This window comes from Mus pahari, chromosome 20 (genome assembly GCF_900095145.1).
Source record: "Mus pahari chromosome 20, PAHARI_EIJ_v1.1, whole genome shotgun sequence".
NCBI lineage: Eukaryota > Metazoa > Chordata > Mammalia > Rodentia > Muridae > Mus > Mus pahari.
This window is the reverse complement of record NC_034609.1, coordinates 6,467,074-6,482,432: the sequence shown is the minus strand read 5'-3', so window position 1 is coordinate 6,482,432 and position 15,359 is coordinate 6,467,074. Positions and strand designations below refer to the sequence as shown.

The following is a 15,359-nucleotide window of genomic DNA, read 5'->3' as shown; positions in this document are numbered from 1 at the left end:
AGGCAGGCACAGATTTCTGAGTTCGAGGCCAGCCTGGTCTATAGAGAAAAAAACGAAAAAATAAAATTATATATATTTACACTGAATGTAAGGTCAGTCTCAAACCTGTCTCTATGAAAAGAGAAAATTAATAATACATTATATTTAGCTCCCTCAAGCATGGAGAAAACTAAATACTCAGAAATGTGTTTGAGAAAATATTGCCCAAGTTCAATATCATAGATTTTATAACAAATTAAAATTTATCTTCGGATAGCATCAACACAAGAATCCAAGATTGAGTAACATACCTGCATTCATAAAAGGTAAGTTTTCCTTCCTGCTCAGACTTTTTGGTGCTGTGGATTCATACATTAATGCACACTGGAACATAATAGAAAAAAATTGATCTTACTTTAACATAATAAAATGAGAGATGAAATTATTTACTTTTGTTTGAACCAACATGAGGCTTACATTTAGTTGCAAGAGTTTTACACAAATATTTTGTTTAAAACGGTTTCTAGCTCATCTCGACTGTATTGCTTACTTAAATCATGACTATTTACTCATGTTTATATGTAATGCATTTGGACTAATTGCAGAGTACATGTTAGCTCTAGTTAAAGGGCACTCACAGAATAACTAAAAAGAGGAAATGATTATCCCTCAAGCATAAAAATAAAATTTACATTCTTAGGAAAGTGAGCCATGCTAAGGACCCAAATATTTGTATTCCTTTCACACTGGTGAGTTTCAGCATATCATTATCTAGATTTTAAGTAAAGGAAACATTTAAATAAAACCAAAGTATATTGAATAACCTCATTTATAGGACAAACATATTCTTTGTCTCTAGTAAAACAATGCAAACCCTCACTCATTGTAAATAATAAAGATAATTATAAAATGATTATAAATAAAAATATAAAATATAACCCCTGATTCTATTAATGATATTCTGCTATGCTTTCAGACAGGAATCTAACATAACTATCTGAGAGCCTTCATCCAGCAGCTGATGGAAAAAGATGCAGAGACCCACAGCCAAACAGCAGAGCTCAGGAAGTCTTGTGGAAGGAGTCTGAGTGAGGATTTAGGAAGCTAGAGAATCAAGGACACTGTAAGAAGACCTAGAGAGTAAAAGAACCCGGACCCATGGGGACTCACAGAGACTGAACCACTAACCAAAGAGCATGCAGGGGCTGGACTTAGGGCCCCTAACACAGATGTAGCAGATGAGCAGCTTGGTCTTCATGTGAGTCTCCTAACAAAGGGGGTGTGTGGTGCTCTGACCCTGTTGCCTGCCTTTGAATTCCTTCTGCTAGCTGGGCTGCCTTGTCTGGCCTCATTGGGAGAGGATGAACTTAGTCCTGCTGATTGATGTACCAGGGTGAGTTGGTATCCATGGGGGTGAGGGGTCTCCCTTCTCTAAAGAAAAGGGGATGGGGGAATGTGGGAGGGGGTGAGGGTAAGACCAGGAAGAAAGGGGCTGCAACCAGGCTGTAAAGTGAATAATAAAATTTGAAAAATATTATAGATGAAAACATTAAAAATAATAAAGAGGTACATTTTAAATAACCTGATGTGCAAAGTCAATGATTGAGAGTGTGTATCACATGAAGCTAAGAATGTTCTGGATAGAAGGGAAAAAGTTATAGAAGAGGGAAGTGACATGACCTCATTGGTCCATCATAGCAGAAGAGAGTTCTTCAAACAATTGCCCCCACATCTTCCTGGGAAGCTGTAATCAATAGAAGAAACAAGATCCTTCTGGCCCCAAGTGGCTGGTGAGAGACTAATGTTCCTTTGTCTCTAACCCAATAGAGGAGGAAGTATGGGAGAATTTTCATAGCAAGTATGCCAGATACTAATAGTTTAACATAACAAAAATAAAGCAAATAAAAGGCCTAGAATGTTCTCCAGTTGAAAGAGTCTAAGGGAAGCTGTTATTTGTCTGTAGGTCCTGCCAGGCTCTGCAGGAAAGAGACTATAGCCTCAGATCACTGTCCCCAGGGGGTTGACCCAGAATTCCTTGGACTATTTCCTGTCTGCTCAGACGTGCATCTCCTTACCCTCATTTCCACCCCACTTCCTTTCCCCAGAGACGGTTCTTTCTAGAAGCTCAGATACGGAGCCCTGAATAATAAAGAAATACACACTTCTTAAATGTTTACAAGAGGGAAGCAACAATTCAGTCTTTGTGAATAACACCAAATCCTGCCTTGATTGTGACATCATTTACATTAGTCAGTTCATTTGTCAGAAAGAAAAATATAGTTTTCTGCTACCCTGAGTTCTTTCTTTACAGAAGTGTTACTATGAATGCTATGCCTTTTCAGTGATTTTTCTGATCGACTGTGGTCCTCCTTAATGCACAGCTATAGTGGAGATCCTTAAAAGTCTTGAAGTCACTGGACACTCATGCAGTAAGCCTACTTAAGGCCATTTCTCCTCTTTCTAATATATCATCAACTCATTTCCATTCACACAAAGCTGTTAAATCACTTACAAACGCAGAAATCAGCCTGTCAATATGTCATGTCGATTTGCTGCAGACCGATCAAACTATCTCAGACTGGCATACAAACACTTTTGAAGTGGGTGTGTATGACAGCTGTCCATGAAATAATTAGATACAGCTTTGAGACGCTGTCTTTTGACAAGAAGAACGCTGTCAATAGAATGTGGCAGGGCAATTTATATGGAACCTTTGAAACAAAATACAGAATTTACAGAGATCTGGCCTGTTCTGAGATGCTATTTTCCTCCGCAGAGGCAGTGCTGGTTCCTGGTCATCAAAGACTACTCAATGATTCCTAACTGAAGGCCCTCCTCTGTGTTGTTGATAGCCCTGGTGTTGCTTGTAGCTAGAGCCAGTGATTGGGCAGTGGAAAGGAATGTGGAGCTGAGAAGTTTGGGGGAGAAGGGAAGGAAGATGGAGCAAGAGGAAGATGATCCAGATTTCATGTGGCTTTAAATAGCCACAGGTAGCTATAAATATCTGTTTGTTTGTTTGTTTGCTTGTTTGTTTGTTTGTTTTTTGAGACAGGGTTTCTCTGTGTAGACCTGACTATCCTGGAACTCACTCTGTAGACCAGGCTGGCCTTGAACTCAGAAATTCACCTGCCTCTGCCTCCCAAGTGCTGTGATTAAAGGCGTGTGCCACCACGCCCGGCTATAAATATCTTATAAGATATAGATAATTATGGGACAATTTGTCTTATCTAGGTGGGCAATTTATATCATTATCAATTGGCTCTGAAATTATTGTTTGGGCATCTTGTGAATTGAGAATTTATTGATATATAAATCTTAATGATTAATTGTAAGTTTCTAGAGTTTTGATTTACTGGGTTAAGGGATTTGTGACCACTGATCACAGCGGCTGGATGGCTGAAAAGGTACAGGCAGGTCTGAGGCAAACAAACTGAAGCTGGGTAGACCAGGACTGGTCCCTGTATGAGGCTAGCCTAGAGGCGGAGAGACCGCGGGAAGAGAGTAGCTAGGTATAGCGCTGACATTTTTTAATATTTCCCACAACACCTCTGTGTCAGAGAAGCCACCAAAATGTAAACGTCTCACTCCTTATCTCTCATCCAAATGGCAAACCAGATGGTGTAATATCAACTTAATAGCATTCTCCTCTTGAAATTACTATCCACTGTTCTCTGGAGATTTAGATCAGACCCCACCCAATTAATTCATTCAACTAATATTCCTCACAAGAAAGCAAATTAAAACTTGACCAGCATTTTGATTTTAAGTTTATACACTCTAGAACCATAACAAAGTAAGTTTCTGCTTTCTAAGTCACCTAGAACAGAAACTGCAGCAAAGAAAACTTCTGTTTCTAAGTCAACCTGTGTCTACACCAGGACCTCCGTGCTGGAGTTATTCACAGCCATCTTCAGCTTTCTAGTGAGTGCTGAGACCCAAGCTGCTTGTTGGGCTAGTCGTATTTCAACTAAGCAATCTCGCCAACCTTTCAAAACCACGAAGATTATAAAGAGGGGTATTATTTCAGTAGTACCTCCTAGATTAGTTAATTTCTTTTATCAGTTGTCAACCACATACGATTTAGATCAACACTAGTGTCAGACTGTGTCCCATCCTTCATAACAATTTTGAATAGAAAGATCTATGGAAAGGTTTATACTTGTGCTGTTCTAAGAACATGCAGAGAATCATTGAAATATAATTTCTTTTCATGTAACTCATATAAATATTGTATATCTTAGATCTAAACATGTGTTCTTCACTTAATCATAAATATTCTTAGGGATTGACACAAGAGTGTAAGTCATTGTATAAAGAGAAAAAGTTTTATCTGTTATGAATTCACATTGCTGGCTCAGAAAAATTATGTGGTATTTTGGTGAGGCACATTGTGGGTAAAAAGCTGGGCATTGCTGAAAAGAATGTCACTTAGGTTCCAGAGCTTCATCTTATTGATGGCCTAGAGCCATGAGCAGGTGAGCTCTGAGCAGAATACAGAGGGGGCTCAAGACAGACTCATTTCCCTTATTTTGCATGACCTTATCACAGCAATGAATTACTGTCTAGGGCTGGATGAACTGCTGGGAGAAACCCGAGGTGTCCTAGGACAGACGGCTAAGCCATCCTTCAGTTTGTACAGCTTCATCGAGGAATAGTCTGGTATCAAAGGGACAGGTGAGCTGAGAAAGCAGACAGTAAAGAGACATCCAGGGACAGATGGACTGGGCATAGCAGCTCAGCTCTGAAATGGGAAGTGGTGCCCTGGCAGCTGGGATCCTGGCGGATTGCTACAGGACCAGGCAGGCCCGTCAGTCCACTTCAGCACATGGTGACCAGTTTAGAATTCTAGTTATTTTTTGTCTATGTCAACATGAGAATGTGCATAGCCGTGGCAAAGATGAGTTTTATGTGGCATGTTCCAGGAACATGGCTGGAACAGGAAGACTAAGTCCCAGGCCAAAGGTCTCAAATGCAAAGCCCAAATCACATCATAAGCAGCCTGGGGATAATCCACAGTGTGTGATCATGTTTCCAGAGGATGGGAGGAGAGCGAGGTTTGTGGAACGAAGAAATATCTTAGCCTGCTCAGAGAAAGCAAAACATTTTTTGAAAGGCAGTAATCAGTATTTTCTAAATAAATAAATATGTTTTTTAACTGTTAGGTAAATATCTTCTCCTAAGTAGATATTTCCCAAGGCTTAGTTGTCAAGAATATTCTGTGATGGTTAATCTTGTTTGTCACCTTGGCTACAAATGGGGTCATCCGATGGTCATTTCTGTGAGGGTGTTTCTCAATCAGATTATTTGCTGAAGGAAGACCTATCCTGAATGTGGATTATACCTCTGATGGCAATCCAGCAAGAAGAAACATGTTTTTGGATTTTTTTTTTTTTTGTATGTGTGTGTGTGTTACAGTTTTTGTTGTTGTTGTTGTTGTTGTTGTTGTTTGCCTGCTTGCCCTTACTCTTGCTAAGAATTTCATCTGTTCTGTTTTTGTGGCATTCCTTACCTGATATGAAAAACAACTTCTTTGGAATGCCAAAATCAGTGAAGACCAAGAGCTCTCCAGGAATCCTTCAGACCTTTGGCACCAGATGGGACTTCAGAGGTACCCAGTCTCATGAACTGAACAACTATTGAATTCTCAGCCTCTTCAGTGTGAGGCAGCTATTGTTGATCTGCATAGACCATACCCCCCACTCTTATAGTTATATTATATAAAACTATAATATATAAATAACAGTAAATATATAAAATTATTTATATATTAAGTATAATATATAAGAGCACATATAAATGTTTTATATATCTTTATAACCCATGTACATATACATATATATTCATTCTATACACACATTTTACACACATACACACACATATTCTATCAGTTTCAAATGTTCCTTTACATAAGAACCCTGACTAACACACATCCTACATTTTAACATTAAGAAGCAATAAGTCATAGGAGGTTTTATCCCTTAAAATGTTTATTTAAAACAACATATACATTATATTATGAAAAGGTATTTTGTTATTAAAATTATAATATAAAAATATTTCCTATAAAACTCCTGGAAGTTTTTAAAGCTGGAACAATGTACCCAATTGTTTTAGTACTATAAAAAAATATCACTTGTAAGAAAAAAGATTTAGGCTGATATTTATATTGTATGTTGTTACTGCTTGTTACTGTAACAGAAAAGGAGAAGATGCAGGCATTTCTTGGGCTTAGCTTTCAAATACAATGTTTACTTTGTTCATTATATTGCTGTTGTTGAACTTCCTCCAAACCAATCTGCCTATTTTCTCTTCTCCCTCTCCTTCTCCCTCTCCTTCTCCCTCTCCTTCTCCCTCTCCCTCTCCCTCTCCCTCTCCCTGTCTGTCTATCCACCCCTCCACCTCCCCCTCCTTCTGTGTCTCTGTGTATCTGTGTGTGCCTGTGTGTATACAATTTCAAAAACTACAAAGTTCTTGTTAAGTATGCCTCCCTTCATATAAAATTAACATTGCATCGCTTCCCAAAGATGTCTTTGGGAATAAAGAGAGGGCTACTCTTGGCAGTCACTCTGGCAGAATCTTCCCTGCATCTCATGCAGGGTAATTATGACAGAATGCAACAGTGATCAATACTTTTGTTCCAACTGAGGAGAGATGAGATCGACATGAGAGCTGGCACAGAAGAGAAAGGTGTTTCTGAATGGCACAGAGCTCCCACAGCTCCGAGGAAATGGGCCTTCTGGTTCTGAGAGGACATGCACACATTGTACTTCAATTCCAGGGATGATTTCTCATTTAGCTTTTGAATAATGAGATTTCAAACCACACAGGGTGCTGGCAATACAGGCATCTGGCAAAGCTTATCATTTCTAATTTAATCTATGCAGCGAACTGACTGCTGTCCTACCTTTTGTCCCTGCACATTTGTGGTGATGTGGTTGGTGTCCCCATCCTCAATCTCCCCCATCTTCACGAGGCTGACTTCTATGGTGCCGACCACTTTGCCACCATCTGAGGTTCTGCAAGTGAAAAGTCAATGAAATACTAAGGTAAGTGCTGTTTTATAATCCATCCAGAATACATTTACTTCTGAAATCCATGGATTGTTACTTCCTTTAAACAGAGCTGCTCAATGCACAGGAAATCATGTTGTTAGCATTATACCATTTTCGTGAATTCATGAGGTAAGACCACAGACTGGACCTCCAGGAAGGCTCTCAGGAGCACCTTCAGGGAATAACACAATGCAAGAAATCAAAACCCTACACTGTATTATAAACCCTGTATTATAAATGCAAATGTCTACAGTGGCATAAACTATTGCCCCTCTATCTCAACCACATGAGATAAAGCTTATGTGTATCACAGCAGTATTGCCAAGTAAAACAGAAAAGAATTATCTGTGTATACTGGTACAGTTGGGTCATGGCTTCAAAACTGGACTATGATCCTATTCTTTAATATTTCTTTCTTCTTAGGAGGGAAAGTAAAAATTGTGTGCCAGCAAACTAAGTGAAGATGCATAACGTAGAGCCAATGAATGTGTTTAGTAGAGCATCTCATTCTTTAGACGAAGGTGCTAAAGCAGAAATGACTTCTCCTGGAGCCAAGTGGCAACTCTAGGCTTTCATCCGCCTCACACTTATTAGTCATTGAATGACTCATCCAGACTTAATGATGCTGCTGATTTTATTAAGATTATCATCATCACAATCTTCACTGGTGTAAAAATTATGGTTGACAACTATAAAGCAAGCTAAAGATAAAGTTAGCAAACCATCATGCTTAATGATTCTCTAGTTTCTTTTCTTAGGCAAAGAAGAAAATCTGCAGAATGAATGGCTCTATTACACCATGCAAATGTCAACACCATGATACATAGTTGCCCTTTCGCCTTGTGAAAACAGGGTTGTGCGATTCCAGAGATCTGAGCCCAGCTGCCTCACTGTCTGGGGTTAGACACTAATTATCTTGGCTACTGTGTCCTATTCTGAAATTTGTTTAATTTTAGTTTGAGTGTTGATGTTGTATATAATTTAACCAGCACCTTGTGAATATGGCTGTGTCATTATAAGAGGTGTCAGAAAAGAAATAAGAAAATTAACATAGTTTATCAAAATGCTAATTAAAGAATGACTAAATTAAGTGAAAAGGATGCTCAATTCTGGTACTAGATCATGGCAGTTTTCTTCTAGTAAAATAAAATGCAGCAATTAAAATGTACCTAAAGAAACAGGAATAGAAAAGTCCTATTGATATTTGTACAACCAAACTCACATTGTAATAAAATAAGCATTTTTCACATTGAAAAATATTATTTATTGTTAAATAGAATGCTAAATGTCTTACTAAGATATGAAATAAATGCTTCTTATAATTGTAAAACCAATATGAATTAAAATATCAACTTCAGTTTTGAAATAAAAATAGAAAAATATTCACCGTGTGTGTGTGTATGTGTGTGTGTGTCTGTGTGTGTGTTTGTATCTATGTGTATGTGAATTGCAAGTGTGGGAGTATAGAAAACAATACTAATGCTAATTCTGAGAAAATTTTACATAGTTCACTTTATCATTTTCTATTTAAAAATGTCAAAACAACATGTTCCAAGTCATAAAATGGCATATCTCAGAATAATTCTTTGATACCTGTAGTTAAAAGATTTAATTGTTATTTGTATAGGTTCTACCAATTACTGTTTCCTTGAAAGGTATAGATATTCCCCCATGAAACTGATTACCCATCACACAGATAGCTTTTAATTCTTAAAGACAATTATTTGAATATTTTTGGCTTGAGCACACTAAGCTATTCTAAGTTTAAGAAATGCAATGCCTGTGTATAACACTCTGAATTTTCCCTCTCAAGTAGTGCACACATTACGTCTGAAGACGTCCCCCCCCCCATGATCATTTCTCTTTCAGGGCTGAGCAATAGAAGAATTTATGACATAATGGGTGCATATGTGTACATGAGGACTGGGTTGGGCAGGTCAAGGGAAGCTTTGCTTTCCTCCGTTGTGACTCAATTCTTCCTCTGTAGGCTGGTTTCTGTGAGATGATAAATGGAAGGTGTTCAGCCCTCTGTATGGTGAAGGTGGCTACTTTTCCACTCCAACCTGATAGAAGCAACTATGAAGCAGCGGGCACAGACAGAGACTCCACAACCACTAGTGTGCACTGCATTCAATACAGTTCTCCCCAGAAACGGTACTGAGATGGATAGAAAGAGAGTGGCAAAAGCTGTTGGTATCTCATAGCATCTTCAGGAGAATTTGAACGTTAGCGCTCACAGGAGCTTGGTTCTGCTGTGAAGTTTAAAATCCTAATGGTGGAGAACAAATGACTCACTTTTGCAATCCAAGAGAGATTTCTCTAAATGCTAAAGCAGATGAATAGTCAATGCACGAGATGTATGTGTGTGTGTGGGGGGGGGGTTGTGGGGGAGGGGCAGGGGTTGTGCACACGCACGCACGTGGGTGCTTACTTGTATATTTCTGAACCACTGATCTTTTGTTCCCTTTGAAAAACATCTGGCTACTTGCTCAATGACTTACTGCCGTGTGTGTGTGTGTGTGTGTGTGTGTGTGTGTGTATGTGTGTTTCCTGTCTTAGCCCCTATAACAGTGGTTCTCAACCTTCCTAATGCTGTGATTCTTTTAATGCAGTTTCTCATGTGCTGACCCCCAATCATAAAATTTTCATTGCTTTTTCATAACTGTAATTGTAATGCTATTGTGAATCATAATGAAAACATTGTGTTTCCAGATGATCTTAGGTGACCCCTATGAAAGGGTCATTTAACCTCCAAAGGGTGGAGACCCACAGGTCGAGAACCACTGCCCTATATAGTTCCTTTAGCTACTAATTGGAATAAGAGTAAGGCTCTTGCTGAGACTAAACTCGTACTTCTAATTCCATCTCCAGAAGCTTTACATAGGCATCTGTTTAAAGTTTTCACAAGTGCACGTCCCCTCCTGGTATGTGTGCCACACAGAGGTGAACCTGGTTATAAACTACAGAACTGAATTCATGACACCCCAAATCTGGATAAGCCCTTTAATTAAGCTAAAATGTAAAGTTCATTTTAGGTTCTTAATTGCTCCACAATAGTTTCCCACCCAGAGCACAGCCATCAATACCCTCCCAGTTGGCCACAGTTCATGTACCTAAAGATGGTTACAAAACAAACAAACAAAAACGAAAATCAAACAAAGAACTTCTTTTTTTTTTTTTTTTTTTTTTTTTAGATTTATTTATTATTATATGTAAGTACACTGTAGCTGTAGTCAGACACAGCACAACAGGGCGTCAGATCTCATTACGGATGGTTGTGAGCCACCATGTGGTTGCTGGGATTTGAACTCATGACCTTCAGAAGAGCAGTCAGTGCTCTTAACCGCTGAGCCACCTCTCCAGCCCAAACAAAGAACTTCTTAAAGATTTAGAAATGTATGGGTTGTGTTGTTGTTTTCCTTTATTTCAACAGTACTCTTAATACCATTTCACAATGCCTTCCAAATTCCCCACCACACATAAAGAGGCAAAATCGTGCCTTTTGTGTGCCACACTCCTGGCTCATTAAAAACCAAAGAAAGCACAGGAGAAGAAAGAGAGGGAAAACTCACATCCACTGCAATGCTTCCACCAAAATATCAAGTCCCTTTCTATCTTCGAAGGAACTTATATTTAACTGTGATAATGTGTGGAAGAGAAGGAACCTATACTCCCTTCCTACCTGGGCTCTCAGAGACATGGAGTACAACACTAGTGGAGGCTCTTAAAAGTCTACCTTTAATAAAACCCTAATACTTCCTAATGAAATATTCAATCGCACATGCTGAAACATGCATCTGTTTGTAGAAGACAGAGGAAATGTAAAACAATCTTTAATGACACTCATTCTCTGAGTCTCCGCCCTAACCTACTTTGCCATCCTTTAACAGATCAAAAAGAAAAAGAAGAGAAAAACACTCCTGAAGATGTTAAACATCAAAATGTAAATGACTTCTCTCTTCTGGAAATGCCACTGCAATGCAAACTAACAAATGTCTCTGTAAACATCCAGGGGAAAGCCGTCGTTAGCACTGTCAGGCTCTGTGAATATCAAGCAGTTCCTGTGTCACACACGAGGATTTGCAGCTGCGAGACACGCTCCGCATCTAAGCCACCTAGACATGTAGCTAGGAAATGAAAAATCTCATCCGGACAAGAAAATAAACAAAGGCCACATGTAGCAGGCACGGCGAGTCTTCCTGGTTCATATATTTAGACTGTAAGGTTAACCTGGGTTGTATGGAAGTGAGAAGTCCATGTAGGAAGATATCTGCACTCTGAATGATAGACATGAATATTCATAACCACAGAAGTCTTCCAAGCAAGTAGTTAAGGACTAGGTCCAGCAGGTCTCTGTGGTTTAGCCTACACACTCTACTGTGTCATCTCTGGGGTGTTTGTTTAGTCTTTTCATAGACTCACCCCCAGAAATTTTAAGTGATTCAACTCCCCTTCTATGAGGCTCAAACACAATCCCATATCCAAGCTGCGTCCCTGATTTCCCAATCTAGAATTCCAAATTCCTTTTTCTTCTGAAATCACTACTTTATATTTTATAAATTTTAAACCAAACCCTCCATGCCTTCAAATCCAAACCCTAGTGTTTCTTTCTGATACCCCTTAAATGTGTCTGCCCCTAATGCAGCATCTTGATAGCTTTATCACTTCTGTCCACTCTACGGGAAGAACACACTTCCCTGGTATCCTTCTTTAACATCCCATCCATGCCAGGTTTTGCCTAAACCCTTCTCTTTATAATTTAATATTTGTTTATCATATTAAAACCTGCTAGCCATTGTTCAATCTAAACTAGTGGCTAAACAATATAGTCCACTGCCCAAGTTGATGGAGAACTCTGAATTTTGATTCATGTCGATTTACCACATCACTAAACAATTGTCATTTGCCTTAAAGATATATGTATTCATTTTATGTGCATATGTGTGCCTAGGTGTGTGTGTGTGTGTGTGTGTGTGTGTGTGTGTGTGTGTGTGTGAGACCCTAGTTATAAGCAGCTGTGAGACAACCCATATGGATGCTGGGAACTGCAGTTCTCTGCAAGAGCAGCATGTGCTCTTAAGAGCAGAGCCAGACCCCAGACCCTTGTTCCTTTGGGAGACTAGTTCTCGCAGGTTCTAGGCTTAGTTTGGACTCGCTGTGTAGTCAATGATGAGTGTGAATTTCGGCTCCTCCTGCCTCCTCCTGCCAAGTGCTGTGATTAGAGGAGTATACTGCAATGCCTGGCATAAAGAGAGCTGGGGACCAAAGCCACGACTTTGTTCATGCTAGGCAAACATTCACCATCCATAGCACATTTCCAGCCCCAGAATCCCTAGAGCATTGAGTAGGGAGCAGTACAGTGAGAGTTGAGTAGCAAGCCCCAAGGCTACCCCAATAGTCTTCTGTGCAATAAATAGTTACGTGATCAGGAATGGGCAACTCCTGCTTCCTGAAGTTCTCCCAGCTATAAAGCATGAATATTGTAAAGCATCCTGATTTATGTAGATACAGTCCGAAGATTCTGAGAGTATGAGTATGCCTTATCAGATAATAATGACTACTGTTGTTATTAGATATATATTATAAAATTATTCTTACAAAGCTTGGGCTACAAAGATAGTTCATTGTAGAACTACTGGCCATGCATGCTGTACACCCACTGGTTTGTGAGTGTCTCTTATTGCTGAAAATAATGCCAACTAGGAATGAGGAATTCCACTGACACAAATAAACACAGGCAAATTTTAATCTACTCAACTAAAACAGATGATAAATTACTAAATTTCATTTGAAAAGCTGTTGATTTTTGTGGTAAATGTGGAACATAAACCATTTCCTTAAATTTAGGCATATTGATCAACAAGGTGAGGAAGCAAGGCTGACTTGGTAGAAATGGCTGTGCTGGGAATATGAAACAACTAAAATAACATTGATGTTAACAGGGCATTGTAAGCTGCAGGTGAAATTGCAGGTGTAGGGATGTGGAAGGGCTACTTAATTACCACACACTGAAGGAGCTACAGTGTCTGTGCAGAAAGCATGATAAGCTACAGTATTTGAGGACTTTAAAAGTAAATAGCACCAGGCATAGGAGAGGAGAAAGTCAGAATCAAATATATCAGCAAACCAGTATCTATGAGCTTCCATTTCCCCTTCTGATCTTCCTTGACCTAGACAAATACAGCCCCAGTCTCAGAGATTATCCTTAGTGTAGACAGAATCCAGACCTCGGGTGTTAGCTCAGGATACAGGATTTAGGGCTCCTGATACTCCAAAATGACTGAAAATCTCTTTTTTCTCTTCACTCCCTTGGGCTCAGGTCCATGTAATCTTGCCATGACAGTGGTGGGTAGCAGCAATGAAAGCACATGAAACAGGGACACGTAGGCTGCTCTAAAACTCACATCCCAATAAACCAAGAGAGGAGGGCTTTTCTAGGGGGAGATGAGATCTGAAATTGTGTGGAATGATCTGCTTCACATCTCCTTCATCTCTGTTCTCTTGCCATGAGGCCCCACAAAGAGGGTGGGATTCTACTGTAAAAAATGGGCAAATCATAATGATGGAGAGCCAACAAGGGGAAGCTGCAGGACACAGAACAGGGCCAGAAAGGTCATAGAAAAGAAGAATGAAAAGAAAAAGACCCCTTAATGTTGTGTATGGACTCCAAACCTCAGTCCAGGCTAAGAGTCTGAGGTAGAAAAGGAGACTACAGATTCCAAGAAGTGAGTCAAGAAGTCAGATTGTCAGGAAGGACTCCACGTAGGTGGATGACAAATATGAGGGCTATAGCCAAAGGACGCATAGTTTGGAGAATAGGAGTGAGAATGGAGGCTGTCTACAGACAGAAGGATGGAAAACAAATATTTAGCCACGAACAACTGGAAACCACAGTTTTAAATATGTTTACAAGACATTCAAAGTAAATAAGTTTAAACGTAACTCTTTCAAATATACAAAAAGGATTTATTCATCAAACCTATTTATACCAATGATATGCATCAAAAAGTCTAGATCAGTAGGCCGACTTTGATAAATGATCAGAAAACTGAGTATTAGTAAGGCTGTCCACTCTCCTCATGCTGATTTATAGGCTCTGGATGATAGGAACCAAAATCCATGGGCAAATGTTTGGAGAGTCCTTTGAGCAGGTTTCTGAAGTGCAGGGAAAGGCAAAGGAAACAGAACAGGGAAAAGGACTCTGAAAAGGAAGACAAGTAAGAGCTGCTTTCAGTGATTGCTGCTAGAAACTCACAGAGACCATATAGCTGTGACTACAGCTCAGATGCAGTAGTAAGAACAAAATAAAAGAAGAGACAGGCAATATGCTTAGTTGGTTTCTGAAAAAGTTATGAGCAAGGCAAAGGAGAAAAAAGTCTTTTCTGTAAATGGTGCTGAGACAATTAGACCTTCATTTGTAATAAAAACAAAATTCTGCTTGAACCTCACAACTTTAGTAAAAGATAGTAGTTCATGGAACTAAAACTTATAAAAATGATGCAAGGGAGATTGTGAACCTGAACAGGTGACACCGAATTCATGCCTCTGGAAAGAGAAAGGCACCAGGATACGGAAGCTAATTACCATAGAGCCAATGTTTGGAAAGTGAAGGCAAGAGAATGGTGAATTCGGGGCTAGTCCTGGGTTAAATAATAAGGCTATCTCAAAATATCAAAGCAATGGGAAAGAAGATGGGGAAGGGGGATGAGGAGAGAGGGAGGGGAGAAAGAAAGAAAGATGAAGAAATAACCAGAAATAGGAACTTCATCAAAATTGATGTTATCTCTTTAGACAAGGTTGTTATAAGATTACACGGACAAGTGTATGGCTAGCAGAAAGCTGTGTGAAAAAGAACTGGAACCTAAATTAGAGTAAAAGCTCTCCAAACTCTGTAGCAATGAAACAGGAAGACAGCCTAAGTAATCAATGTGTGAAATAGTTGACCACTTACATTTCAAAAAGAGGGCATGCAGATGGCAAAAGGCATGTGAGGAGATGACCTACAGCCAGAGAAGGCATGCTGTGATGAAAACTAAAATCACTGTAATATATTGTTTCAACAGCTTGGACAACCAGGGAGGCTGCACACTGGCTGGCATCCTCACGCAATGCTGTTATAGAAACATTTTAGGGGGTTCTAATAAAACCAAACACTTCTCAGGTGAGCTAGAAGCACAAATTCTACATAATTATCCTACAGAAATAAAAATCTGTGAACACTTTAAAAAGTTCACACAAAGGCTGGACATGGTGGCGCACGCCTTTAATCCCAGCACTCAGGAGGCAGAGGCAGGCAGATTTCTGAGTTCAAGGCCAGCCTGGTCTACA

General features: G+C 39.5%; 1 protein-coding gene across 6 annotated transcripts in view; it reads right to left on the bottom strand.

Moving 5' to 3' along the window:
* Inpp4b (inositol polyphosphate-4-phosphatase type II B) overlaps nt 1-15,359 on the bottom strand; it is a 751,408-nt gene that overhangs the window by 211,751 nt on the left and 524,298 nt on the right. For all 6 annotated transcript variants that reach the window (XM_021220100.1, XM_021220101.2, XM_029532468.1 and 3 more), the window contains 2 exons: nt 6,884-6,995; nt 291-363 (listed from right to left, as the gene is read on the bottom strand). In XM_021220100.1, the coding sequence (XP_021075759.1) occupies nt 291-363; nt 6,884-6,995 (185 nt within the window). The remainder of the gene's footprint in view (nt 1-290; nt 364-6,883; nt 6,996-15,359) is intronic.